Raw genomic sequence first — 27,533 nt, 5'->3', positions numbered from 1 at the left:
CAACGACGGCCGATGATCGGACCCAATTAGGGGGGGGGGGCTGGAGAATCTGATTAGATGCGGATCAGATTAGATCATTCGGAATCGGGGTTATTGTATATTTCAGAGACCGACAGGAGAGGCGAAACTAGTTTGAATGGTGCTATTATGGGTATAATGAATATATAGAGTATGGGTATCCATGGATCATTTTGGAGTAGAGTGAGTGCGTGAGTCTGAATGAGGTGTGTCAGTAAGTGAGAACTCTGCACTGATGACAGACTACATGTACAAAGAATAATAAGGACATGCCATGTCAATGCATAAATCATGCTATGTGTTATTCAGTCCACAATACAAAGAAGGTAAAGAAAAATCGACATACGTACAGAGTAGGATACGTTATGCCAAGTACTCGTATGCGTATGGACCCGACTCGGTAAAACCGCAAAAAAGTTATCAATCAATCAGATTAGATCCGGTCAGGGGAACGAATATTAATGGGTGGATTCACTGCGACCAGACCGCTGGCCTTCGCTTGCGCCAAATTGTCCCACCAGCGGATTAAACCGCCGATCGACATTTCCCTGCAGATGGATTGATGTTGTTGTGCGCAGACTGTGCTCTGTATTCTGTGCTCTGTGCTTGTATGCAGTGGGAGTTGCACAGTGGGAGTGTTGGGAGGTGGGCGCACGAGGTTCTTGTACTCAGGCCTGGCATGGGATAATGGGGGAGTGGGATTCTGCAGGTATGAAACACTCACACTGATAGTGCACTGTAATAGCAGTTGAACATCCAAATCAAGACGCCCCACGCTAAAAATGACTGCCACAAATCCACATCCCACCCGTCGTCGGAACCTTTCCTGATTAGTCCAGGCCGGCAACGGAGTCTGAAGTTTGGTTACTTTTCCGGGTGCTTTTCTTCATCTCTCTTCTTCACTCTCTTCTTCACCTCTCTTCTTTTCTATTTCTCTCTCTTCTGTCCAATGCCATTCTTTTCACTGCTAAGCAATTGATGGATTGAGTCTCGTTCATGTCATTCGCTGCCTATCACTTTTGCTAGGACTGGAATGTTAACTGCATTCTTGCTACATTCCGACTAGACCAAAAAAAAAAAAAAAAAAAGAGAGAGAGAGAGAGAGACCCCAGTCTCCGGTGCTCCATCACCATGTCCCAAATCGAAGACGTCCCCAAGGACGGCTTTGCTCAAAAGGTATTTCTCTCTTGTATCCTCTGGATCAACGAACCCAGCTAAAGAATCAGGTCAAACGCTACCTCCCCACCAAAGAAATCTGGGGCAAGTCCTTCTCCTACATCCGTCTCCTCTTCTCCCTCGACTATACCTACGTCGATGTTATTCTTATCATCTTCGGTGTGATCTTCGGTATCGCCGGTGGTGTGCCCTTCCCGCTGCTTGGTATCGTCTTCGGTGACCTAATCAACGACCTCAACTCGACCACCTGCAGCGCCAATTCCGGATCGAGTACCTCGGATCTCTCCAGTCATGTGCGAACCGAGGTGCTGTACGTCATCTACATTACCATTGGAAACTTCTGCTCCATCTACATCTATACCTGCTGCTGGTGTTTGGTTAGTGAACGTCTGGCACGGCGCTACCGGAGACACTACTTTGAGAGCGTGATCAAGCAGGAAGCCTCGTTTATCGAATCGTTGCCGTCTGGCGATGTCGTTTCGCGGCTGGTCGGCGATATCGAGGTCGTGCAGGCTGGTACCTCCGAGAAGGTGGGTTTGGTGATCACCACCATCTCATACTTTGTGACGGCGTATATCGTGGCATTTATCAAGGTGCCCAAGATCGCGGCCATGTTGATCTCGGTCGTTCCCTGTTTCTTCATCATGTCGCTGGTTGGTGGTCACTATGTGAAGAAGTTTGCCGGCAAGATCTCGGACAACATCAATGCGGCCACGTCCATTGCGTCGTCGAGTTTGTCGCACCTCATGCTTGTGCATGCGTTCAATGCCAATGACCGCTTGGAGAAACGGTTTGCGATGTATCTGGCTGGGGCGCGGATGGATGCGTTGAAGAAGGCCGCCACGCATGCCTGGCAGTTGGGTTTCTTGTATTTCATTGCGTATTCCGCCAACGCGCTTGCTTTCTGGGAGGGTGCGCAGATGATTGCCGATGCTGTGGGTAGTGATGGCGGTGTGTCTGTTGGTTCGGTTTACACGGTTATTTTCGTGTTGATCGATGCCTCGTTCATTCTGTCGCAGGTCGCGCCGTTTATCCACGTTTTTGCTTCTGCGGCTGGTGCGTCGGAGCGTCTGCTGGCTGTCATCAACCGGCCATCTGCCATTGACGCGACCTCCGATGAAGGCGACAAGTCTGCCGCTTTCCGCGATGAGGACATCCTCTTCGACGACGTCCACTTCACCTACCCCTCGCGCCCAGATGTTCCCGTCCTTCAGGGTGTCAAGTTCACCATTCCCCCGCGCAGGCACACTGCCATTGTCGGCCCTTCTGGTGGCGGTAAGTCCACCGTCGTGGCCCTGCTCGAACGTTTCTACGACCCCAAGTCCGGCAACGTGATGATCGGAGACACCAACTTCCGTGACTTGAACGTGCGCTATCTGCGCGGCAACATTGGTTTCGTGCAGCAGGAACCCTCCCTGCTTGACCGGTCTATCCTCGAGAACATCGCATACGGTATGGTCGCCTCTGCAAACGAGGCGCACCAGTCCCTGGCCCAGTACATCTACGACTCGACCCTCCCCGAGCTGACTGACAAGATCCGCTCTGGTATCTCCGAACAAGAAGCCTTGACCGGCTTCCCTGCTGAAGTTGCCGATATCGTCGCGCGTGTCAAGCAGGCTGCCAGTGATGCCAACGCTATGAACTTTATCGCCGGTCTTCCGTACGGTCTTGCGACTAGCGTCGGTTCTGCGGGTAACCAGCTTTCCGGTGGGCAGAAGCAGCGTATTGCCTTGGCACGAGCTCTCGTTCGTGAGCCCTGCTTGCTTGTTCTCGATGAAGCCACTGCTGCTTTGGACTCGACTTCCGAGAAATTGATCCAGCAGGCGCTTGCAAAGGTTTCGGAGAGTGTTACTACGGTTTCGATTGCGCACCGTCTGGCAACTGCCAAGGACGCGCACAAGATCGTCGTCGTGCAGACTGGTCGTGTCACTGAGGAAGGATCCCACGCTGAGCTTGTCGCCAAGGGTGGTGTCTACGCTGAAATGGTGCGTTTGCAGAACCTGGGCAAGTTGAGCGCCGAGGATGCCGCCATCCCGGAGGACATGATCGGCAAGGCTGGTCCTACCAACACTACCACTGTGGATGAGAAGAAGGAAGCTGTCGGTGTCAGTGACACTGAAATCAGCGAGACGCCTCCTGCTTCCAAGTCCGCCGATGTCCTTGCCCCTGCCGCAGAAAAAGAAAGCAAGTGGAAGATCTGGAAAAAGAAGGATGGCGACGACAAGGACCTCAAGGCCAAGACTAAGCGCTCCGGCTGGTTCACCACCAAATACATCTTCTCTTTGCTCCGCCCCAACATGATGTTCATCATCGCGGGCCTGTGCATGTCCGCCATCATCGGCGGCAGCTACTCCGCCGAAGCCGTCATTTTCGGTCACACCGTCGGCGCCCTAAACCCGTGCACCTCGCCCGAGAGCATTAGCCACAGCGGAAACCTGTACGGTCTGCTGTTCTTCATCATGGCGCTGGTCGAGATGTTTGCCAACGTCGCTGGTGGTTGTGCGTTTGGCTGGGCTGCGGATAAGATTCTGTATCGGATTCGGGTGCTCTCGTTACGGTCGCTGTTGAACCAGACGATTGAGTGGCATCATAGTGAGGATCGGTCGCCGGGCACGCTGCTTACTTATATCACGGGTGATGCGTCGGCGTTGAGTGGGATTACGGGTACGACGATTGGTTTGCTGCTGGCGACTGCTGTTAACTTGATTGCTGGTCTGGTGATTTCGCTTGCTATCGCCTGGAAGATCACCGTCGTCTTGCTTCCCACGATTCCCGTCCTGCTGGTCGCTGGTATGATGAAGCTGCGCGTGCAGGCCAAGTTCGCTGAGCGTCACCAGAAAGCCTTTGCCAATGCGACTGCCATCACCGTCGAAGCCGTCGACAACATCCGCGCCGTGGCTGCGTTCTCGCTCGAGAAGCAGTCGTACGCAGTCTTCGGCCGCGCCCTGGTCAAGCCCTACCGCGCTACCATGAAGGCCATCGCATGGGGAAATGTCTGGCTCGCGGCCGCGTTCAGTATCAGTAACCTGGTGTACGCGCTGGCATACTGGTGGGGATCGCGGCAGATCGCAGCGGGTCTATACTCGCAGACCCAATTCTTCATTGTCCTCCCAGCCCTGCTCTTCAGTACCCAGTCCTGCGGACAGATGTTCGCTCTGGCGCCTGATATCTCCAAAGCGCGCGTGGCCTCCAGCAACATCGTCGACCTGCTCACCACCCGCTCCGCCGAAGAAGAACTCTCCCCCGGCTCAACCGCCAACGTCCAACCCTCCAGCCAACTCCTCGACGAGAAACTTCCCGACGTCGAAGCCAACGAAAAAGCCGCCTCCACCACAACCTCCTCCTCTCCCCCCTCCTCCTCCCCTGGCGATAGCACTGCCCTCCTCATCCCGCCCGAGAACGGACTCGGTGCCCAACTCCGCAACGTCCACTTCACCTACCCCTCGCGCCCGGAACGTCCTATCCTGCGCGGTCTCAGCATCGATATCCAACCAGGTCAGTTCTGTGCACTCGTGGGACCCTCGGGATCCGGTAAATCGACCACCTTCGCCATGCTCGAGCGCTTCTACCGCCCGGCCCAAGGTGCAGTTGTCATCGACGGCACAGACATCACCCGGCAACTGGGCACCTCCTTCCGCGACGATATCGCCCTCGTCCCACAAGAGAACGTCATGTTCGAAGGCAGCGTCGCCTTCAACATCGGTCTCGGCGCCCGCCCAGGCCACGAACCCAGCCAGGCGGAAATCGAAGCCGCCTGCAAAATGGCCAATATCCACGATGTCATCATGGCCCTGCCCCAGGGCTACGACACCCTGTGCAGCCACGACGGAAAGCAATTTTCCGGTGGCCAGCGGCAACGTCTTTCCATTGCGCGTGCGCTCGTCCGGAAACCCCGTATGTTGCTGTTGGACGAGTCTACCAGCGCGCTGGATGTGGAGTCTGAAAAGCGCATCCAAGAAGCACTGGCTACGTTGGCCGGGCGGACGACGATCGTCGCGATTGCGCATCGGTTGAACACGATTCACCGCGCGGATCGGATTTTCCTCATTGAGGAGGGTGTCTGTGTGGAGCAGGGAACGCATACGGAGTTGATTCAGCGGAGTGAGACGTATCGCACGAGTGTGATTCATCAGTCGTTGGAGACTTAAGCTCTAGTATCACTGCTCCGTACCTTGATTATATTAAATAGTTTTGTTATTGTCTCTTTATTATAGAGCATTATTGGCGTTTGGGAATTTATGATACCTGAGTGGTATATTTTGTGTATTAGTTGAGTGGATATATATTTCCTTCATCGAGTTCAAACTATTTTCGTATTTCAAGAGGGATCCTCGAATTGGAATTAAGCGCATTGCAGTGAGCACATTGTATTTCAAGCACATGGAATCATTGTTTGCTACGTACCGAGTACAGTTGAAACTACTCTCCGTACTCCCGCACCCGACTACCTCGGTCCGACCAACGGGATTCAATGATTCAAACCCCTGACGCACCCCAGACTCGCCCCGTACTAAGTACGGAACACGAAGTACAGATCAGCCCTGCATGAACCATAGTCCTCGTCCACTACCCTACACCCCACTACAAGTACTCCGGAGTATGTTTCAACAAGGCAAAAAAGCAATCATCAACAAAAGAAATATTAATATTCAATAATTATATACAATCATCGGCGCAGAAACCGCTTAGTTCTGCTGGCCCTTAGGGCGGCAGGTGCCCGAGGGCTGGTTGGGCTCTTGCTGTGGGATTGTTAGCATGTTTTCCTTTCTCCCATTGTGATTGATTTTCAGGAGTTCGGGGTTCGGGCTGAACTTACGATGCAGAGACCGCTCTTGCAGTAGTCAGTCTTGCTGTCGGACTGGCAGGGCTGGTTGTCGTCGATCTATTCATTGTTGTTAGCTGCTGTTCCGAGTACTTTACATCGAGATAGGGGGGTAAGGACGTACGGTCGGGGAACCACGCTTCTCAACAGTGGTGCCAGCGGCGATGGCAGAGCCGGCGAGGAAGAGGGAGGCGAGGATGGAGAGCTTCATTGTGATGGTTTGGAGGAGAGTAGAGTAGATTTGTTCAGAGGATTGAGAGATGAGTTGTTGTTGATTGATTCTGGACGTGATGAGGGAGGGTATTTATAACCTATTCCGGATGCTTAGTTAAGAGGGACACTGTGAAGAATCTCCTGATCCGTTGCTTCTATTGATTCGGATGACGCGTTTGTGGAACGGCGGAACTGGAACTACTCCGGAGTATGGATAGTCGATGGTCGAGACGGTGAGAGACCTGTTTGTTGAAATAGCAAACAGCAAGCATAGTACGCTCATACATTGACAGTTTGAGTAGGTGCTGTTGCCCAGTCTGCCTCATCTATTCGTTCTCTGTTGCTACGAGTAATGGATGCCTTGCTCGGGGGACAGGGTACTTCGTACAGGTACCTACAGAGCACTCCGTATTCCTCACCCCGAACGAAACGGCGGTACCGATGGAGAATCCCAACCCCGGCTGGAGATCGGCAAGGCGTGATCAGATGGGCCCCGTGATTGAATTGACGCTACTAGCCTTGTTAGTCTCCGTACTCTCTCCGTATTCTACTCTGTAGGCAAACTGCCATTGTCACTTGCTCTCTGCCACATACCCGTATATTCTGCTCGTCTATACTTCACCCCCTTACATATCGTAGAATTTCTTAATGCTCCTCCTGCACAGCACACATATTCCGGACTACAAGTACTACTACACCATGGTACGATAGTCAGGGGTAAAAATAGAATGCAGATCATTACATCACAGGAGACGCCCTATACATTCCCGGTTTTGATTGGCATTTCTATTGTTCTGGAGGCTTGGCAGGGGATACTCTGTACCTACTAGACCTACTAGGGTGTTTATGCATACGTGTATGGATTTATGTTCCGAGATCTATCTTCCGGAAGATACGGAGCAGTCGGAGTGCGATGGAATATCGGTGTCGGTGTATGCGGGATTTCTGGATATGACTTCAGCCGAGAATAAATTGCTGTCTACTCTGGGTACGTACTTGGACTACGTAGAATGGCTTAGTGTATGGATAGGCATCACTATTTGAGCCGGGCTGGGTTGAACTCCATGAGTGACTGTCTATCAGGTACGGGTATGGTTATGGGCGAACGTTTCTATCTTTTTCGACGGAGGTCTCCGCATTTCCATATTGGGAATTCAGCTTACGGAGTCCATCTCCATTCGTACGGAGAACCTTAGCAACAGTCTATCTCTCCCGCTTTCATGCTGTCGTTCTTCCTTGATTGCTTTGGTAAAGGCAGAGATAGCTCTACTCCGTACTCTGTACAGCAGTACAATAATCATGGCTAGGGATCGCTCGATAACGCAATTGAAGAAAGGCAATAGAATTGGCAACCACAGCCGCGAACAAATGCAAATGATGACTGGATTTCGGTGCAAGCGTTAAGATCAGGACCAAACTCACCCCCCGCTTGGGATCAGGTTGAAAGCTTACTTTTCATTCTCTTACTTACAGCTACAGAACAAAGAGCAGTTGGTAGAGCATGCTCCCACACCCGTGTTCGCACGATGATTCCCTCATCTGCGGAAGAGAGCACCTGCGTGAGGATTCTTTTCGAAACCACACATCACACTTTCGACGTCTAACGGAAAACGCGCGGTACGTTTTTAACCATCACTGGTGCCTGAAGTGGGATTCTTGTAATACCACGATGGGCGTTGGATATGGATGCTCTCAACGTACAACCAGACATGGTACTCATGAAGATCAAGTCAGCTCGACCACTGGCTGGCTTCTGTCCAAATGACCCATGCATGGTTGCGAGCAGTTGGTCGGAGCCGGTGAGTATATGGCTTTACGGTCACCAATGAATGGTCTTCGTGATTGTGCTCAGCATTCCAGGTCCTTGTCCTTGAAGGCTGTTTTATTTGAACTACAATAGCCCAAGGATTGCAAACGGGCCGACCAGATACGCAATCGATTGCCATGTTACGGTAAAGGCTGTAGGTACTCATTGCCTGATAGTTAGTCTGCCGTCCAATCATCGTGTCATGTATGATTAGCTAGATGATTATCAATCACCATCACCAACACAACTACTTATGACAGCATAGAGGCTATACCATTGAAATTCACATTCACGGAGGGTGAAGCAAAAGTCGAAGAACCACCCCGAGGGTTTTTATGATATCCAAGGTATGACTCGCGGATACTCCATGTGTTCAGAAAGCAAAGAACCGGCGTCGATGCAAGTCATAGTAAACTGGATGACCAAAAACAGTGGCGCATCGCTGACTCTGTATCAGGGAATAACGCCGAGATACATGATCTCGATCTGCTCCTGAGGCATCAACGCCAGGCAACAATCCGTAAGCGTCACTTTCGTAATAATGAAAGACAGCAACGGACTCACACCAAAGCAGTGGTCAAGTTACAACGGGGAAACTCGGTGGTCTTCCCCCCAGGCCCAACCCTACCGCCCAACCAGTCTTTCCCACAAGGACAAGTCCATGCGGTCCAGCATGATCAGTCGGTCGGAAACGATGACTTGAGCGAACTCGAGTCACTGTTACCGACCTCCCACCAGGGCCTGTTGTTGTATCTAGAATATCTATACCAACTTAGTGACGATCCATCAGAGGTCTATCGAACAGGAAAGGAGCACTTGCTTCAATGCGGGATACCACGTCAAATGGGGCAACTCGATAGTCTACCCCCCAGGCCCAACCCAACCACCCGACCATAGGCCTGCTATCCTATCTAGAGTACTCTATATAAGGTCAGTGGAGACAGTTCGTCAACGGTCGACCAAGCGAACGTTCACAAACAGCCAACAAGGCAGATATCCCAAGCCCAACCTACCGCCCAACCAGTCCTTCCCACAAGAACAAGTCCTTGCGGCCCAGCATGATCAGTCGGCCGGAAAAAATGGCAGGGGCCACTGACAAGCCCAGGACCGTGACCGTCCTTCCTCCAGGGCCAGTGTGTTTGCTGTTCAATGTTAGAGTGGCTAAGGGTCGTAACTTCGTAACGTCGTCCCTGCACCCTACCCAGCCTCCAACCAAAGGGCGTCTCGAGAGACAGTGAGTTCTCCAACAGGAGCTGTATGTATATAGCAGTATATAAACATGACTTTACCCTACCAGAGTAACTTTGCAGACATATGGTGAATAGACTGTTTAAAATAGTTGAGATGGCAGTAAACGATATAAAACGAGAAATAAATGAGAATAGAGAGAAAACGATAAAAGCAGTAGGAAGAGACGGGTAGAGAGTTGGAAGAAGGAAGAAGAGAAGAGAAAGAGCGAGAGGCGAATATATGGGAGGCTGGAGGCAGCAGCGCGGCGTACGGAACAAGACATAACCCAGGGTTTGGATAACGCGACAATGAGATAATGGCCCCAGAACGGGCAAATTGGCGTTTCGATTCTTTGTTTACTTGAACAAAACATTCATCGTCAAAGCTGACGAGTTTGATTATCCGCTGGTGTGACATAACCGCGCTTACGTTTGATTTGTTGGACTCCATAAGACTTGATGGTTGTAGGGCTCAGTGGTTGGCCGGTGTGACTTTGATGTGAGATTGGGACTGGGCGCAGGAAATAGACAGGCACTAGGGAAGGCAAGAAAGCCAGTGCAGCTGCATTACTTCTGTCCACAGAGTGATTTGATGACGAGTCATTTAGTTATTATAGGCGAGGTTGTATTACGGGGGAAAAGCCGGACTCAAAAACAAGCCATGCATCGCAAGTCGTTCATTCTCGCCAATACAAGACTACATACAAAGATCATGTCGCCAGTAAAAAGTACTTAAAAGTGGCTTGTTGATTCACTCGTAGTCTTCAAGTGGGTGAATGAATGGTGGATAGGCAGGAAGCTGGCTTTGGAGTGAGTAGTGGCGGTCTAATTGGTAACAATGCTTCTTTCTTGGTGAATAGAGGCAAGGACAAAATTGAAGAGCAAGGTGGATTGACTGCATACGTATGGCCTCTTTCTTTTTTTCTTCTTTTCCCCTTTGCTCTAAATTTCTTTCTTTATAGCAATCTAGCACGCTCTCGTCCGGCGATGAAGCAAATTCAGGTTCGAAATATGAGGAAGACGTGGATGATATTTCGGGAAGGCTGATCCGACGCAGAAATTCCCATTCAACCGTATCCCATATGGCGAATCCAGCGTCAAGACTGGCAGATACCATGGCTGCCATTTTCTGAGAATGCCAACATGTCAAACTTCGAAAGTTCTTTGGGCTGTCAGGAAGCCAGTTTGTGAGTCTGAAGTTGCCTGCCAGAGGCGGACGTGACATTCGAGCCGGCGGACGTGACCACCATGCCATCTGGAGAAAAAGATACTCAGTTAATTGGGCGTTAATGGCCCTGGGGAATAAGTCTGTGTATTGTAAAGACCAATCCCAGAACTCAATCTTGCAGACCCAGCTTCTAGTAGTCACTATTACCTTACCTTCTGGTGAAAAAAGCAAGGGCTTCTGGAAATACCCTATTGTATTGCCGTATTCTGGCAAGAACTGCTGAATTTGTCGCCCAGACTCTCGTCTCATAACTCATCAATGAATCCACCAATTCTCCATTTGATGAAGTAAAAAGAAAAAAAAAAAGGAAAAGAAAAAAAGCCCTAAAATAATTCCAGCCAACAGCAGCATCAGGTACCATTAACACTTCTTATGTTGCTTTTCCAGATCCAGACGTGACCATCTCTTGTGAGATAGGTGACGGCCTGTCATTAGGTGAGAAAACCGCAGCCCATGTCTCGTATTCAATGTTGTAGGATTGTAGATAGTTCTTCCTCAAATCCTACACTTCGAAGCTACTCCACTGCAATGTTAGACACTGCAGTTAAGTGATTTCGATCCTGAGAAAAGGACATCAAGTGAAGGCCATCTTGCAACTTATGGCAGTGTACGAGTATCTCTTGGTTCACATCCCATATGTAAACATAACCAGACAAACTTGCGCATGCCACAAACCTGCCATAGGAAGAGACGGCAAGCTTCAAATTACTAGCCACCTTCGTGAACCAGGAAGTGGCACGATCCCAAGACGGGTCTTCGGTTTCAGACTGGTCAGACTATTTATGCCTGATGAACAAGGCATGCACTCGGTAGCTACCGAGTGTCAGCCTGAGGCATAATATCACGTGAATTGTCAGGGGCCATGTACTGGGGAAGTGCAGAATATCAGCAGGGATAACCACTCTGTGTACTTGAAACAATGCTGACACTTATTCTATTGTTGGCACGAGTGAATGAATAGGCCATTGCTTTTCTGTGAGCTTTGTGTACGGAGTACCTGTACTTGTAGTTGTAGTTGTACTGCTCCGCCGATAGTAGTAGATGTACTCCGTACCAGACTCCCGCATTTGTACAGCCTCAACTTCCACGCCGGTTCCCCCTTTCTTATATCAGATTCTCTTCCTCCCCACTGCCGGCTCGGTCTTTCAGAACCGTGCCAGTCATAATTCGGGCTCACTTGTTTTACAATCTTCCTCATTACACCGTGCTATACCTCACGCACCGGTCTCGACCGTTGCTTGTCGTCAAGAGGGGCACTCGAGTCCTCTATCTGAAACGGTTCCGTGGAAGGTGAGTTCCCTGTCTCGCTGCGGTCCTGAGAATCGCCATTTCCCAGACTCTCTCTTCTGTCTCCTATTTGGTGTCTGGATTGGATCTTCCTGCTGTCTTGTTGTCCGTCTGTCTCTGGGCTCTTTGGCCGTGCATTTCCACCCCCTCCTGGCCTGTCCTGTCCGGCTACCCCCTCTGTCATCCTCCCCTTGCTGCTATCCCATCGGCCTTCTTTTTTCTTTTTTCTTTTTCTTTTTTCCTTTGACTGTCGTCTTATGGCCCTTCACGTTTCTGAATTTGGTTATTATTTCGAAATAGCCCCAAGATTGTGATTGCGAACTGGGGTACGGAGCTATTTCTCCCTGAGACGGCGAAGAACACCGTGCTCTACATTCCTGCAATTCACCAGAACTGACACACTAATTTTACTTCTCTTGTCCAGGTCCCATTTGCGAACGAACGATTCCTACGTGTCCTCCCCGTCCTGCCGCTACCCCTTCGCTCCCCCCGAATAGGCTCAACCATCCGTCGGGAACGGCGTGCGTGTCCTTCGGTTCCCAAGACTTTTTACTTTTATCCTTCTCTCAACCATTTTTCATCCATCAATCCGTGCGGCTCATAAACTGCCTCGATCGCGCTCTACCATCCCGCATCAGATGGATGTTTGACCCAACTTTGGAAGTACACCAACAATCCGTCTTCCTAAGCTTCGCTGCGTCTTACATCCCACGCGGGCCAAATTCTCGACTATTCCGGGGAAAGGAGTGCCATCATCAATAACACACAGCTGGGCTGCTGTTCAAGCGCCGCTCGGACATTCTCACCATGGAGTCGCCTGCTATCTACCCAGATTCGCCCATGGAACAGGATGATGTACCGTATCCTTGCAAGGGCTGTGGAGAGGTACGTGCTCGGATCTGACAGTGTCAAGGGGAATAAAGGAAGGGACTGACGTGGTTGCGGCTCAACAGATTCTTGAAGAGGGAAAGGCATTTGAGCTGGGTACGTTTGTTTCCCGATTGGTATCGCACTTGGGTTCGATAACTCATACTAACGGCTCTTTAGCGGGCAATAGGTGGCATATCGACTGTTTTCGTTGCAGCACATGCGGGACCCTCCTTGACTCCGACGCACACCTGCTGCTGCTTGGCGATGGCGCCTTGATCTGCAGCAATTGTACCTACAGTTGCAGTTCATGCGGAAATAAGATTGAGGATCTCGCCATCCTGACAGGCGAACAGGCTTTCTGCAAACGTTGTTTCCGCTGCAGGAACTGTAAGAAGGAAATCGACAATCTACGCTATGCGCGAACCTCACAGGGTATTTTCTGCATGGATTGTCACGAGTCCTTGATGCAACGACGCAGAAAAAGAAACCGTGTCGCCGCTGCTGCCAACAAGAAACAACCCGGGGTCAAGTTGGATAAATCTTTGCCATCACTACCCCCAGAAGAGGAGACCCACTCCCGGCCGGCCGACGATCCCGCCGCCGATGCCTATGCGGATGCTACGACCGAGGTCGCGTCCCGCGGAGCGGCGCCTGCGCTCGATAGTGCGAAATTCGATGATTCTACCCCACGTCAATCCCCCAATGATGGTGAGTTCCCCCACCTGCCGCCGTTGTCTTAGAATCTTAGAACTAATTGACGCACCGTAGACCTTATCCTCCCCTCGAGCGCGTATCGCAGCAATCGCAATTCGACCATCCCCCGCGAACAGTCAGAATCCGATGGTGGTGGAGAATTCCTTATACCTCTCGCATTCGACCCGAATGAGGATAAGCGCGCTTCTTCTCGCACGCAACCCCCACTTCCCAGTCATGGTTCATCTCAGAAGTCGTCCAGAGACGGTCTGGAACCCTCAATCTCGTCGGAGACCGCGTCCCCTCACATCGCCTACCAAGAGAAAGGACGCGAGCCCGCCGTTCTGGAGCCGGTCCGCTATCGCCCAGAGGAGGTGGGAACACCGGATACGTCATCCGCGGTCCAGCAGCATGTCACAAAGCCCTCTCGCTCGGGCTCAGTCCTGAGCGCCCAGTCTGACATCCCTATGCATACGCGAGAAACCAGCTCCTTTTCGACTCCCAGTCCCGAAAGCACCAGGTCCTCCGCACTTCATACCCGGGATGGCTCTACTTTCGACTCACAGCGTTCCGAAACAACGGTCACCATCCCTTCTCGTCCGTCTCACGAGCTCCATAAGTTGCATGAAAACAACTCCGTGGACTCGTCACGGTCTCTCCCATCATCAGGCCTGCAATATCCACCGAAACGAGGCGATTCATTAGAGGGTAAACTGCATCATATCCCCAGGAAAGATTTTGGCACCTCCGCACGCCCACCTTCTGTGAGCCTGAGCCAACTTGACGAGTGGCATGGGCGATCAACTCCACCCCTGGTCGCGTCGCAGGACCAGAGACTTGGTGCCGGCAGGGGTACACCAAAGCAAGGCGAATCGCCTCGGGCTCAGCGCAGCGATTCTTACACGGACCCGTCCCGCAAGCAGCATGGTCGTCAGACGTCCCTCGGTACCGTACAATCGGATACAGCCAACCGTCCCAGCGATCGTGCGGGATCTCCATCGTTCCTGCGGTACAGTGCGGGAGGGGATTTCTCAATGGACGAGGATATGCAGCGCATTATGGGCTTGGATGACTCCGATTTGATCCAAAACGAATCCTTCCTCCGTCGGATGTCCAACTCTGTCCGTCATGGTCGGAGCTTTAGTGACAAGGGCTCTCGTCTTTCACGCGACACCAGATTCCCTCGAACACCGGTCAATGGCGCTACGACCACTCCCTCTCAGGACCCTCCCACCCCGTCGGTTGGGTCACCGGAGACACGATCAGATGAAATTGCATGGCTTCGAAGTGAACTACGCAAGGAACGCCAGCGGATTGTGGAGAGGGAGCAGAAGATCGCGGAGTTGGAGGGAGCCCTCAATGCGACCGCGGACGTCAAGCTGGCAAACACGGAGCTTTCTGAGAAGCGATCGACCATAGTGGTTTTAGATACGCAGAAGGAGATTGTCATGCGAGAGCTTAGCGTACTAACAGACCATCTCGAGGCTGAGAAACGTGGAGCTAGTGGCGCATTGGATCTGGGCAAAATCACCAACCACGTCTTGCGGGAATTTGTTGATTCCATTCAGAAACTGAAGGATACTTTTACACCGCAAATCGAAGAGCTGGTCCAGAAGCGCAATGATACAGCGGAAGAGCTTGCTAATCTGAACCGCCTGAAGGACAAGAGCTTTCAGGAGTTTGAGCAGCTGTCCTCGAAGAATGCTCAGTTGGCCGAACTGAACAACCAACTGGTCCACCAGATTCAGGAACTCTACAAGGCCAACTCCACAGAGGGCAACCGTGCTGCCAATGGACTGGGCATCTATTCTCACGGCAAAGATAAGTCTCTATCATCGTTTGATGTCATGAAGGCCGCAAGTGAGCTTCCTTCGTCAGTTTCGACCGCCAACATGTCGGAAGAAGCCGAGGCTACCATTGTCCCTGGTCCCCAGGTTGTCAGCATTCGCAAAGGCCAGCCGCGCAAGTTTAACTGGAAGAAGGGTGGTCAGAATGTCGCCAAGGGCGTTACTAAAGGTCTCAAGGGTGCTTTTATGTCTAGTGAGAGCGCCACTGCGGGCTCCCAAGACGCGGCTGGCAATCTGCCGCGGTCTCAAACACAAGATCCTAGCCGTCAAGGATTTGGATTCTTTGGAAACCCAAGGAACAAACAGGGTGGCACAAAGTTGGCTCAGGCTGATAGTGCTCCGGCATTGTCTGATGTTGCTGGCACACCAGGTATGCTCATGGCCGCCCACTTTATAAGAATAGTCATATTAACAGTCTCTTGTCAGCCCTTTTTGGTACCGATTTAGAACAGCGCATGGAGCATGAGAAGAGCATCATTCCTGCTATTGTAACTCGGTGTATCCAGGAAGTTGAACTGCGAGGTGAGTTCTTTGCGATTCTTTTGGTTGGACTCATGGTTAACTGGTATTTTCTAGGCATGGACATGGAAGGAATCTACCGCAAATCCGGTGCAAGCTCCGCGATTCAAACCATCAAGGAAGGATTTGAGAAGTCACCTCAAGATTATGATATCTCCGACCCAGATCTCGATATCCATGCCGTGACCTCGGCACTGAAGCAGTATTTCCGGAAACTGCCAACCCCTCTTATCACTTACGAAGTCTACGAAATGGTCATCGATTCTGGCGAAATCACGCCGCACGCAGCTCGTGTTGAACATATGCGCAAGTGTCTCCAAGCATTGCCGCGCGTCCATCGCGATGTACTCGAATTCCTCTTGTTCCATCTAGCGCGGGTGGTCGAGCGCGAGAGTGAGAACCTGATGACTAGTCAGAACGTCGCCGTCGTCTTTGCACCGACCATCATGAGACCGGAAAGTCTGGCCCGTGAAATGACTGATGTGCAGAAGAAGAATGAGGTTTTGAGATTCCTGGTCGAAACTTGCCAGGAAGTTTTCAACGGTATGCAAGGCTTGCCTTGAGTTGCATTCACAGAAAACAACGTGGTGTAGAATTACCCACCTGGGCTTTCTTTATTATCTCTTTCGATCTTTTGTGTTATTCAAACGTCTTTTTAGCCTGGAGCTGGTTTGTCTGGTTTGGGCGTCTGCGGATTGGACTTTTCGCTTTTCCCTCCCTTTCCTTTGCAAGTTGATTGATTTACTCTACAAAATACCCTGTTTCTTGTTTTTCTATTCCCACCAGTTGGTAGGATGTACATATACCGTGTCGGTGTGATATTCTCGTCCTTTCTCCTGCTCATCCCGCCCACCTCACACCTTCTCCCTCCCTGCCTCTCTTCTTTCCTTCCTTCCTCGACGCTTCACGTTCGATACCGATACCCCAGCCCCGTCTTGTCTTCCGTCCTTCATACGTATGCACGAGTACCTAATTATCACTGTTTGAGTACAACAGGATTTCCGCAGGTTCGAAGCTAGTTACTGATTGATCTTTTCTGTACGTGTGCTCTGTGTGCTTGATATCCGTGTATAGAGTACTGGACGGATTTTCGTGATGTGGTTCATGGAAGTTGGCAGTGTAGTATGGGACATTTAATAAGCATATTGTCACGATATACATTGAAGATAGAATTGGCTAATATTAAAAAGACTCATCTTCCAAACCCTCCGCTCGTCGGATAAGACTCGGACTCTGCTCGGCCACCGAATCCGTGAGATCATCCGCTCCAGCAGTAACAAGCAGGTCCTCCACGATCCGCTTCGATGCTTCCTTCGCAGGCGTCTTCATCAAGCGACTCTGCGGAATATGGAACTGCATCGTCTTCGGGGGACTGAATCCGTCATCCTCAAAGTCCTCAGGCATCTCATCGTCGCTATCCCAGAACCCAGGTCGTTTGCCACTAGCACCGCCTTTAGCAGGAGTAAGGACACTGGTACCGGGCTGAGGCGTAACGCGCAGGTGGCCGCTGAGACTGGGACGACTGCGTTTTCGGTCCGTACCGGGCGTGAATGCTGATTTGATGGGCGAGGAAAAGATCTCTTGATTCAATTGCGGGGCTTCCGGCTCGGGGCTGGAGAGGGGAGAGTCTTCGAAGCCGTATTTACTACCGGATGGTTTGTTCTTGGGCGTGACGGTGAACTTGGACCGGCCAACTCCTGCTCCCTTGCCGAGTGGTGTGGCTTGCACGCGGTAGGTTTTATCGGGCATGCGGTGCATAACTGGGTCAGAGGGTTTAGAGTAGTGGTATCCGCCCTTTCTGTTGGTTGTTGGTGTTTCTGCCTCGTGCGAAACGGGGGGTACGAATGGCGATGATCCAGGGGACATGGGGGTTCCGTGGTATTGTCTGAACGATGATTTGCCGGGCGGGGTAGATGGGAGGTTCGACTCTTCGAGGTCGAAGGGGGATTTGGACTCGTTGATTTGTTGTTTCAGGGTTTCGTAGGGTGAGGTGGAGGAGTATGCGATCGAGGAGGTGGAGGTAAGGTCTGGGTCTGCATCGTGCTTCTCTGTCGGCGCCCGGGGTGTACTGTGGCCGGTGAGAGTTAGGGAGGTCAGATCGAGGTCGTCTGGTTTGTTTTGGGTGAGATCGGCGTCATCATTATCTTCGTTGTCGAGAGACGACTGGTTCTCGTAGGAGGCCGAGGGGTTTTCGGACAAGGCAGTTGAATCTGCTTCTTCCGTCGCGGTGTGTTCATCGTGCACGGCGGTTTCTTCTTCGTTGGGCTTTTCTTCGTAGCCAGAGAGGGAGACGTTTGCGCTTGCTTCGAAGAACTGTTTCCAGAACTGTTGCTGTTAGCTCTCCTGTGCTCTTTTAACTCGGGTCGACTGTCACCACCCACCTTGGCTCCCTCCCAGACGTCGCGCGAATTCTCTGCATACTGCTCGACCAGAGGCAGAATGCTTGTAGTAACTATCCGATGGGCTTGGCTGAAATTATGGTCGATTTCTGCGCGTGTCAGTCTCTAGCCAGCTTGTTTACAGTTGGGCATTGGCTTTGTTTACCTTGCAGCGTCAGGGTGATGGATTGCTCGAGTTTTTCCAATTCCTCCGTCAGCGTCAGAGGACGCTGTACCGTTGAAGCCGGACGAGACATATTCAACCGTAATAAGGAGGAGTTCTGTAGTGACTTGTATGTAAAGCAAGAGTTAAAGTCTTGATGTTGTCGCAGCGGGGAAAACACGGGATTCCCAAAGCGGATGCGAGTTAGGGCCGGGGATAAGGGTAGATCAGTATCACGTGCGGTCAGCGGGGATGCCGAAGGATGACGCCGATACTTTCCTCACTCTTGCTTGCGTAGTCGATGAGGTGAGCCGGGCAGTGGGACAGAACAGGAGAGGAATCTGCGGCGTGAGGTAAGGTGTGACGACGAGAAGAGGAAATTACGTGCGGTAAAGAATAAGGCGTTGCAATGCTTTTGGATCTTCGAAGATTGTGCCTTGCGGGTCTCCTTCCGGTTAAAAGCAGCAAAAACGTCCTTCAACGTCAAATCCTCATTGCTGTGTGCAAACACAGCTTCAATGGCTGTGGTATGGCCGTCGTTTGACAATACACTAACAGTGACAGTCGTCTTCTCGCGTGCAAACTTCCACCTGAAATGGCCATCGAACCGCGGTTCGTCGTTCGCAGTTGTCCTGTATATGGTGTACAAGCTAAGCTGCATTTTCAAGAGGGTAAAGCAGGCATCGACGCATAGCTTCCGCTTGGCCAGCTAGCAAGTCAAAGTCTTGTAATTTGCCGCCATTGAGCTGCTGGTATGGTTAGTAGTTGACCATGAACTGGGGTGTTAGACTTACCGAATTAAGTACCTCTCCCATGCTCCAAGTTACCTGCCGCTTCGTGGTCTCCTCCCCTGTCTTCACTATGATAATGTCTCTTGCGCTGGAATCAACCATCATCTCAGTGTCATTCCACGCGGCGCGGTGGCTTCCTCTTCTGTTGCTTTGCAAGTCAGGAACCATATGTTCTTAGTTACTCTCACGATCAATCCTTGTGTCAACATACAGGCTTCCCTGCGCTCTGAGCAGTAGAGAATTAATCCTCATTCTTTCGTCCATTCTCTGTCTCCTTCTCTTCAAAAGAATAAATAAAAAATAATTTTCTTGAAAACTTGAGCATCATTCAAGTGCGATGCGGTAAGAGCAGTCCAGAGCAACCACAACCCGAGCATACTAATACCAACACCCCAAGCAACATAAACGGGGGTGAGGGCAAGGACACCAGTCTCATGGAGGAAACGGACGACTACGAGATGAGCAACGTGGACAACAGAGGCGAGGGCAAGGACACCATACCCAACAAAATTTCGGGCCCCATCGCTTTGAACGAGAACAAGACTTGCAAAGCAACAGAAAAGAAGGAAAAGAAAATAGAGCGAAATAGAGCCTTGATGCCAGCATCAATAGCCAAAATATTGACGTTCGATCTCGCGAACTTTCTCACGCCAGTCGGATCTAGCATTAGCCTCAAGCTACTCAGCTTCAACGTCTATTTAATAGGCATCCCACAGCTCATCTGATATGCCCATTGTCGTCTTTGTACCACCTTGTATAGTATAAGGAGAATCATTCAGCAGGTGCAACAAAGAATGGGAGGCGATGCCCATGATAATTGACTATCTCAAGCTTAGGGTAGTGTTCCAGGCATCTCTTCTCAAGCTCGTCTGGATGCTCATCACACCATTTAAAGTACGCCTTTTCTTTTTCGATAGCCAATTCATCGTCGGAGGAAGCATCCTACTTCTTGACAGGTCTTGGAGTACTGGCTTGTGGCGGCGAGGCAACCCTCTCTAGAGGCGTTGGATGGGCTAGCTCGGCTGGACGGGTGCTTCACGCGGCTCTTCCCAATCACTGGGAGGTTTTGGTTTTGGCTGTTCATGTCTGCTTGCGAGAGAAGGAAACTTAGGAAGGACGGTTGATAAGTAGGGTCGGCTCGTAAGAGAGCCAAAAGTCACGTGTGATAATACGGATGACGCATGCTTTAATAACCACATGCAGTCACTTCCAATCCAACCCACCAACTTTTGCTTTATGATCCTCTTGGGAAGATCCAAGAACCATGTCGCCGGTTGCAAAGGGTACGTCTCTTCTATTCTTTCTACTGTTTTATACAGTATGCTCTTGATGGATCTCCAGGTTCAACCGGGCGGTGTGCTTATCTATGGAGACTGTCTTTCAACTACATCTACAAGCATCACACAATCTCATTGTTCTTCTAAGGCTAATATGTATAGGATTTATCATTACTGTCTCAGCGCTTGTCGCTGCTGGCATCGCAGTCTATGAATCCCCCCAGTTCCGGCAATGGATTTACAATCAGCGACGTAAACTCGCGCAGACACTACACAATCTAGGCGATGAGGTCCAACCTCGAGAGTCCTTATCATTCCGGGAGGAAATGTCGATGACTGAAGAGCCCGGAGAGGTGGCCGAGGAGCGAAGACGAGCTATCCGGGAGGAGTTGGAGCGACGGAGCGCACTGCTTATGGAGCGGAGTAGAAGGAAGAGCAGCGGCTCGCCCCCATCCAGTTTCGATGCAATAGTCGACAAGGACGGTCGTCTGTTGGATGATTTGGAAAATGACCCTGAGCTTGCCACTGATATTCTTGCCAACTCGACAGCTATAGACCTCGGATCATCGCAACTGGTTCAGCGTGGCAAACAAGGCGCAGCCTCAGACGAGAATAAGCCGCTGCCTGACACGCCAGCTCCGCAATCTCGTTCCGCCACTCCTGTGCAGTTGACTCCTACATCCGAAGAACCAGAGCCTGATTTCGGACTCATGCACTCGCGACCGGAATCTCGCCGCTCGTCAGTCGGCCATACAGAGGGTACTTCGTCCACGCAGTACTATGCACCTTCAGCGCAACCACCGCTTAACGATACGCATCAAAACCTCCAGTCTCCGTTTTCTGAGTTTTCTGACTTCGAGTCGGTGAGCCAAGGACACCCCGAACGTCCATCTACGCCGTCGACCTCTAGTGACTTTAGTCATGTATACAAGTATGCGGCAGATGAGTCGTCCGATAGTACATTGAGTGATCTTGGACAGTTACGGTCTGGAGCTGTCACTCCGGCTGGCTGGTCGGAGGTTGGTAGCGTGATCAGTAATGACGAAGTCAACTATAACAATATCTGGCATGAGTAGCTGGCTTATGGATTTGGATTTGCTTATAATGGGTATTGGGAAACGGCGCTAATGGTGGTTATATATAATATGTACTCGCATGAGACGGACTTGTGGGTTAGGCGTTGGTCATTTTAAGAACGCTTGACAGCAGATTTTCTTTTAGCTCACTTTTATCACCCTCTAGCACGAATATACGGGACTATTAGCTCTTCGAGCCACATGACTACCATTCCAGTCCTAACCAGGTTAATCCAAAGTCGGCGGAACCTGCCTCTTAGGAAACGCCTTCTCAAAAGCATACATCGCCTTAAGCACAGTCCCTTCATCATAACTCTTCCCCACAAACGCCAACCCGAACGGCAGATTAATCCTGTCATACCCCAACGGCACCGTCCCCACCGGTCTTCTCCCAATAGCCCCCATCCTCGCCGAATAGCCTTCAGTTGGCACGACGAAAAGATCCAAATTATGTTGCCGCATGGTGGCCTGCATACCTTCCACGTCGAGCCGCTGTTGGTGATACTGTGCGATCCAGTATTCGGCTGACGAGGCGCGGGGAAGGAGATTGTTGGAGTTGAGGAAGGTCGCTTGGCAGCATTGGCCTGGGGGGAATTCGAGGTCGCTGTGGGCTTCGTTGTAGTTGATGATGTCTTGAAGAGATTTGATGGTGGAGTTGATTAACTGGGTTTGGAGGTAGGTGGCTAGGTCTTCTTTGAGGTCATATTCTGAGTTTCTAGGTTTAGAATTCATCTGTGATAATAGGGAAGGGCGTCTCACGAAGTAAGATTGTCTCATTATTGGAACGTTCCGGTAATCCAGGATACGCATAGGTGAACTCCTCTGCATTTGGGAACGTCACCGGGTCGATAACGGTGGCTCCTAGTTTTTGCATTTCTGTCAGCGCTTTGTCGACGGCCTGGTTGGCCTCAGACCGTGCTCCGGTAATGCTAGCGTTGAAGAAAGGGTATCTGGGTACTCCGATTCGAAGACCCTTGAAGCCATCTTTCTTCAGACATGCAGTATAGTCCTTCTTGCGAAACGGCTCAGCAGCCCGCGAATATGAATCATTCTCATCATGAACAGCCATGATACTAAGCAAAGCCGCAACATCCCAAGTAGATTTCGCAAGAGGACCCGTGCTATCCTGCGAAAGCGAAAGCGGTACAACACCCGACCTACTGGTCAGCCCCGTCGACGGCCTCAGCCCAAACAACGCTGCCCGACACGCAGGCTTCACAATACTATCATCCGTATCAGTCCCCAGCGATGCAGCAGCGAAGCCCGCCGAAACGGCTATCGCAGAACCCCCCGAGCTACCAGACGGGTCGCCTCCGGCTGCAAAGCCTCCTACGACATAGGCGGCTGATGCTTGGCCGCCGCGGGCGCTGAATCCGGAAGAGTTGTCCTTGCCCATCATGCCGGCGAATTCGTCGAGGTTTGCTTTTCCGAGGATGAGGAGGCCGGCTTCTCGGAGTTTTGAGACGACGAATGCATCTCCGGTGACTGTTTGGTTGAGGAGGGAGTACGACCCGGCGGTGGTGTTCATACCCAATTTGGGTTCTGTGTTGTAGTCTTCTAACATGAGCTTTGAATAAGGATCAGGAGGTGGTTACTTACTGTCTTTAACAACGATGGGAACACCATGCAGCTGACTTCTCAGGTTTCCATTAGCACGCTCCTCGTCTAATTGCCGGGCGATTTCGCGAGCTGTAGGGGCGATTTCAATGACAGATCGCAAGGTTAGTCCTGAGATATTTGTGAGCCAATTTTGTCTCATTCGTTTTCTATGCTGCTAGCGCAAGCGCACCGCGATGATCCAACGCCTTCTGTCGTGCAACATATGCGTCTACCAGTTCCAACGTCGTTACAGTCCCGTTTGACAACGCAGATGAGACATCTTGCATCGACGCTGACAGCAGGTTGATGCCATTGAGACTGACCGGATAAGAGGTATTGGCGCCCTTGATCGAGTATTCGATCTTTGTACTACTTCCTAGTGCTAAAACCGCACCGAGAAGAAGAATCGACAACAACGAAATGGCATGCATTTTGAAATGTCTGGCCCAGATAGAGAGTTGAAAATCACAAGAAAGGGCGACATTTGAAGCAAGCTGGGCGGCTGTGGTGCATTGCCTGCGGCTTGTCGTCTCGCATAGGAAGGAATGGAAGGAATGTAAAACTCTTCGCTGTCAGATTACAGGGGTACCCATTGAATACGAGTTGATCGACAGCATATCGGCAATTGCTTTCTGTCTGGCATTGGTTTACTACTGAATATGCCGACGGTAGACAGTATAGAATGGAGCCGTGCTGTGATCCTTTACATTATCACTGGCCTGCATCCCACTCCCTCGCCTTGCTGAATATCTCAAAGAACTCGGATATATCTCCCGAACCATCAATACGATGCTCGCCCTGGACAATACAAACCGGAACTCCCGACTCACCTCCTCTTTATTCTTCCGGGCTTCCTCATCAGCAACCGCCGGACTAGCATCCAACCATCCAACCATCTCTTCCCTACTCACACCAGCATCAACAGCTAAATATCTCAGCACATCTGAATCCGAAATATCCATCTCCCGCTCATGATACGTCTCAAAGATCTTCTCCACGAGAGCATTCGTAGTGGCGGTATCAGCATCCTTCTCATTCTCATTCATCTGACAATAATAAACAACCCGATGCGCATCTCTTGTACTCCCAATCTTCCCTCCCGCCTTAAGAACAATACCCACAGACCGCCCGATCTGATCCATCCTGTTGAAGAGCGCTGTGCGCTGTTCCAGGGCCATGTCACGTAGTCGGACATCGATAAGCTCGCTCTTATCGACGCTGTGAGCATGTGGGTTGTAGCTGAGGTAGTAGGGGCGATATTTTATGGAGAAGATATCGGAGCGTCCGCCGGGGACGGTTTTCTGGTAGAGGGAGATGGCGCGGTCGAGGGTGCATTTGGCAATGTAGCACCACCGCAATGGTTAATTATACGCATTACTGAGGGTAAAGTGTACGGTGTACTTACAGCGCAGACAAAGTCGTGGATTACTTCGATTTCGATGACAGCCATATTGTTACGATATTTGTTAGGCACAGGAGTACAGGTCATAGGTGTAGATTGTGTAGTAGATTGGAGAAAGAATGCTGATGGCTAGTGTATGCATGTTTATGTTGTTGCCAGCAACTACTACTATACAGCTCAAAATCCAGCTGTACAATTCTATTTTCAATCATAAACAATCTTCCTATATAAAACTAGCCAAATCAGCAGGAAATCTTTAATATCATATTTAGTTGAGTCTCCGAATAAATGCGGACATTCCAGAAATGGACCTCGGCTCGTTTCGGCTGATCGCTCGATAAATTGGAGAACTGAACAACTTCAACTTCTTCATTCCTCTACACTTCTTCTGGTTGTAACAGTTTCTCTCATTAATATCCTGTTCTGTTATTATTATTATCTATTCATATACATATCACCAACACAGTAAGTCTCCAGTGGCAACATCATGGCCAACTCCAACTCACCACCACAGATGACGGACCGCCTGAGCTCGATCTTGAACCACCTGAAGCCCTCCGGCAACACCGGAGTGTCTGCGATGTAAGTCCACTTATCTATCGCATACCCTCAATACAGCCACTAAGAGCACTAGCACCTCCAAAAACCCCGACGATGTAGTCATCACCCTCGCCCTCCGCACCCCCCTCACCAAAGCCATGAAAGGCGGCTTCAAAGACACAGAACTCGACTACATGATCCACGCCCTCCTCAAACAAACCCTGCAACGCTCCAACATCGACCCATCCCTAATCGAAGACGTCTGCCTCGGCAACGTTGGCGACGGCAAAGCAGCCTACATCATCCGCGCGGCCGCGCTCGCGGCGGGCATCCCGCACACGGCCGGTGGCAGCTCTGTGAACCGGTTCTGCTCGTCTGGTCTTAAGGCGGTGCAGGATATTGCGAATCAGATCCAGCTGGGCGCAATTGATGTGGGTTTGGCCGTCGGGGCGGAGTTGATGAGTGGGAATGGGGATCGGATTCCGAAGCCGTTCCATGAGGAGGTGCTGAAGAATCAGGAGGCGGCGGATTGTATGCAGCCGATGGGACAAACGTCGGAGAATGTGGGTGCCGATTTTAATATCGAGCGGGAGACGCAGGATCGGTATGCAGCGGAGTCTTTTCGGCGTGCTGAGGCCGCGCAGAAGGCGGGTTGGTTTGATGATGAGATTGTGCCGATTACGACCAAGGTCAAGGATCCTAAGACGGGCGAGGAGAAGGAGGTTACTTTGACGAGAGATGAGGGTATTCGCTATGGTACTACGCCCGAGGCATTGGGCAAGATTCGTCCTGCATTCCCTCAGTTCGGTAACAGGACTACTGGTGGTAACGCCAGTCAAGTCACTGATGGCGGTAAGCTCTGCCCCAACTAGACCTCAATTAGAATAGACACTGACGATGATACAGCCGCCGCAATTCTCCTCATGCGCCGCTCCAAGGCCATTGAGCTGAACCAGCCCATCCTCGCCAAATTCTGCGGCGCCACTGTCGCCGGTGTCCCTCCTCGTGTCATGGGTATCGGACCTACAGCCGCGATCCCCAAGCTCCTGGGCAAGTTCAACTTGACTAAGGACGACATCGACATCTTCGAGATCAACGAGGCATTCGCCTCGATGGCGGTGTACTGCTTGAACAACCTTGGTCTGGACCATGCTAAGGTAAACCCGTGCGGTGGTGCGATTGCGCTCGGTCACCCGTTGGGAGCTACGGGAGCGAGACAGATCTGTACTGTGTTGAACGAGGCGAAGAGGACGCAGAAGAAGGTTTTGGTTACTAGTATGTGTATTGGAACTGGACAGGGTATGGCTGGGTTGTTTGTGAATGAGCAGACTTAGGTACATTATCGTGTACATGTCAAGCATGCAACTTGTTTATAAACATGGGTATCATATGTCAATTCTCTTTCTTCCCCTGCTCTTTCTCTCGTCGCATTCTCTCCTCCGCAGCTCTCGCCAACACCTCCCTCCTCCCCTCAACTCCAACTGACCTCGCACCACCAGCAGCACTGTTAGCACTACCAACAGCATCCTCCCTCAATCCGCCCAGCACAAAACTCCCCCCAGTCCACCCCTTCTCATCAACAACCAACCCACTCTCCTGAACCCCCTCCCAGTCCCCGGGATTATAAAACTCCTCCCCACTAACACTCCGCCCTCCATGCTTCCAATCTCCCCTCTCAACCTCCTTCTCAATCTGCCCCGTCAAATTCCAGAAATCCCGATCATGCTCACTGAACACACAATGCGCAAGTTCATGGCACAGTGTTTTCCTTATCGTCCGGTAATCACGATAGCCATCGTACGCATCCGTCCGAAGCCGCAGTTCAATAACCTCACCTTTATTGCGGTTAAGGCCTAACGTCCGCGACTCCGAGGTTGTATGCTCGGCGGGGTTCATCTCTGTTAACAACGGCACGGAGAAGCGGTGCTTTGCCATCGCCGCGCGAATACCAGGATCATCACGAAGTCGCGCGAGAAACTGTAACGAGCGGTCCGGATTCGGCAGGTAAGACAGCGGTAACAGGCGATGGAATGTATACGACTCCTTCGAATCGCCGAGTGTATGTATCCCACCCGTCCGGCGCGTAGGTGTTGGTTTTGCGGCTGAAGAAAGTCTTGCGGCTGCGCGCGCCTCGAGTTTTCGTTTTGTATTCTCGCCTTCGGCGTTTAGATTCTCGATTTCCTTTGTTGGAGTGCCGAGGAGGGTGATTTTGAACTTGGGGGAGTCGAGCTGGAGGATAGAGTCGAGTTTGGTTGGTGGGAAGGGATGTTTCTGCATGCCTGGTTTCGGGGCGATGAGGAGTTTCTGGTTTTCCGTTGGGATGTGAAGGGTTGAGGATAGTGTTGCTGAGAGGTCTTGGAGGGTTGCGTCGGGGGAGAGGTGGTAGGTGTGAGGAGTGCCATGGTGGTGGATTGTAAGCTCCATGGTATTAGGAGTGGATGCATCCATTGTTTGGATTGAGGGGATCAGGACGTCCCCAATGGATTTATATATACAATAGATGGCGGATGAGTTATGAGGAATGCGACTGAGGCAAAGACGACATTCGATCGACTTCGACGGCGATTGCGTTTGTCAGCCAGAGATAACAGCGTCGAT

The 27,533-nt window shown here is 51.1% G+C and overlaps 10 protein-coding genes across 10 annotated transcripts; 5 read left to right on the top strand and 5 right to left on the bottom strand.

Moving 5' to 3' along the window:
* Nucleotides 1-1,149: 1,149 nt before the first annotated feature.
* Nucleotides 1,150-5,342, top strand: MDR4 (ABC transporter ATP-binding protein; the record flags this gene model as incomplete). Its single annotated transcript, XM_043276986.1, has 2 exons — nt 1,150-1,194; nt 1,245-5,342. 2 exons carry the CDS (start codon nt 1,150-1,152, stop codon nt 5,340-5,342), a joined length of 4,143 nt encoding a protein of 1,380 aa, XP_043134910.1.
* Nucleotides 5,343-5,879: 537 nt separating this feature from the next.
* ACHE_30374S (uncharacterized protein) lies at nt 5,880-6,227 on the bottom strand (the record flags this gene model as incomplete). Its single annotated transcript, XM_043276985.1, has 3 exons — nt 5,880-5,933; nt 6,011-6,076; nt 6,141-6,227. The coding sequence occupies 3 exons, from the start codon at nt 6,225-6,227 to the stop codon at nt 5,880-5,882; spliced, it is 207 nt and encodes a 68-aa protein (XP_043134909.1).
* Nucleotides 6,228-12,587: 6,360 nt separating this feature from the next.
* Nucleotides 12,588-16,272, top strand: ACHE_30373A (putative Rho GTPase activator Rga; the record flags this gene model as incomplete). Its single annotated transcript, XM_043276984.1, has 6 exons — nt 12,588-12,665; nt 12,734-12,764; nt 12,828-13,358; nt 13,419-15,560; nt 15,617-15,712; nt 15,767-16,272. 6 exons carry the CDS (start codon nt 12,588-12,590, stop codon nt 16,270-16,272), a joined length of 3,384 nt encoding a protein of 1,127 aa, XP_043134908.1.
* A 619-nt stretch (nt 16,273-16,891) lies between these two features.
* On the bottom strand, nt 16,892-18,344 carry ASK1 (DASH complex subunit ASK1; the record flags this gene model as incomplete). Its single annotated transcript, XM_043276983.1, has 3 exons — nt 16,892-18,034; nt 18,091-18,197; nt 18,254-18,344. The coding sequence occupies 3 exons, from the start codon at nt 18,342-18,344 to the stop codon at nt 16,892-16,894; spliced, it is 1,341 nt and encodes a 446-aa protein (XP_043134907.1).
* Nucleotides 18,345-19,475: 1,131 nt separating this feature from the next.
* Nucleotides 19,476-19,766, top strand: ACHE_30371A (uncharacterized protein; the record flags this gene model as incomplete). The annotated part of the gene is made up of 1 exon (XM_043276982.1): nt 19,476-19,766. The coding sequence occupies one exon, from the start codon at nt 19,476-19,478 to the stop codon at nt 19,764-19,766; it is 291 nt and encodes a 96-aa protein (XP_043134906.1).
* Nucleotides 19,767-20,305: 539 nt separating this feature from the next.
* Nucleotides 20,306-21,394, top strand: ACHE_30370A (uncharacterized protein; the record flags this gene model as incomplete). Its single annotated transcript, XM_043276981.1, has 2 exons — nt 20,306-20,324; nt 20,481-21,394. The coding sequence occupies 2 exons, from the start codon at nt 20,306-20,308 to the stop codon at nt 21,392-21,394; spliced, it is 933 nt and encodes a 310-aa protein (XP_043134905.1).
* Nucleotides 21,395-21,622: 228 nt separating this feature from the next.
* Nucleotides 21,623-23,424, bottom strand: ACHE_30369S (uncharacterized protein; the record flags this gene model as incomplete). Its single annotated transcript, XM_043276980.1, has 4 exons — nt 21,623-22,101; nt 22,154-22,948; nt 22,994-23,122; nt 23,184-23,424. 4 exons carry the CDS (start codon nt 23,422-23,424, stop codon nt 21,623-21,625), a joined length of 1,644 nt encoding a protein of 547 aa, XP_043134904.1.
* Nucleotides 23,425-23,643: 219 nt separating this feature from the next.
* Nucleotides 23,644-24,171, bottom strand: ACHE_30368S (uncharacterized protein; the record flags this gene model as incomplete). Its single annotated transcript, XM_043276979.1, has 1 exon — nt 23,644-24,171. One exon carries the CDS (start codon nt 24,169-24,171, stop codon nt 23,644-23,646), a length of 528 nt encoding a protein of 175 aa, XP_043134903.1.
* A 711-nt stretch (nt 24,172-24,882) lies between these two features.
* On the top strand, nt 24,883-26,269 carry kat1 (putative 3-ketoacyl-CoA ketothiolase (Kat1); the record flags this gene model as incomplete). Its single annotated transcript, XM_043276978.1, has 3 exons — nt 24,883-24,977; nt 25,030-25,787; nt 25,842-26,269. The coding sequence occupies 3 exons, from the start codon at nt 24,883-24,885 to the stop codon at nt 26,267-26,269; spliced, it is 1,281 nt and encodes a 426-aa protein (XP_043134902.1).
* Nucleotides 26,270-26,327: 58 nt separating this feature from the next.
* ACHE_30367S (putative zinc metalloproteinase) lies at nt 26,328-27,383 on the bottom strand (the record flags this gene model as incomplete). The annotated part of the gene is made up of 1 exon (XM_043276977.1): nt 26,328-27,383. One exon carries the CDS (start codon nt 27,381-27,383, stop codon nt 26,328-26,330), a length of 1,056 nt encoding a protein of 351 aa, XP_043134901.1.
* Nucleotides 27,384-27,533: the final 150 nt, after the last annotated feature.

The sequence above is a fragment of the Aspergillus chevalieri genome, chromosome 3 (genome assembly GCF_016861735.1).
Source record: "Aspergillus chevalieri M1 DNA, chromosome 3, nearly complete sequence".
Classification (NCBI taxonomy): Eukaryota; Fungi; Ascomycota; class Eurotiomycetes; order Eurotiales; family Aspergillaceae; genus Aspergillus; species Aspergillus chevalieri.
Note: the sequence above shows the minus strand (reverse complement) of the source record. Positions and strands in the feature narration are given on the sequence as shown.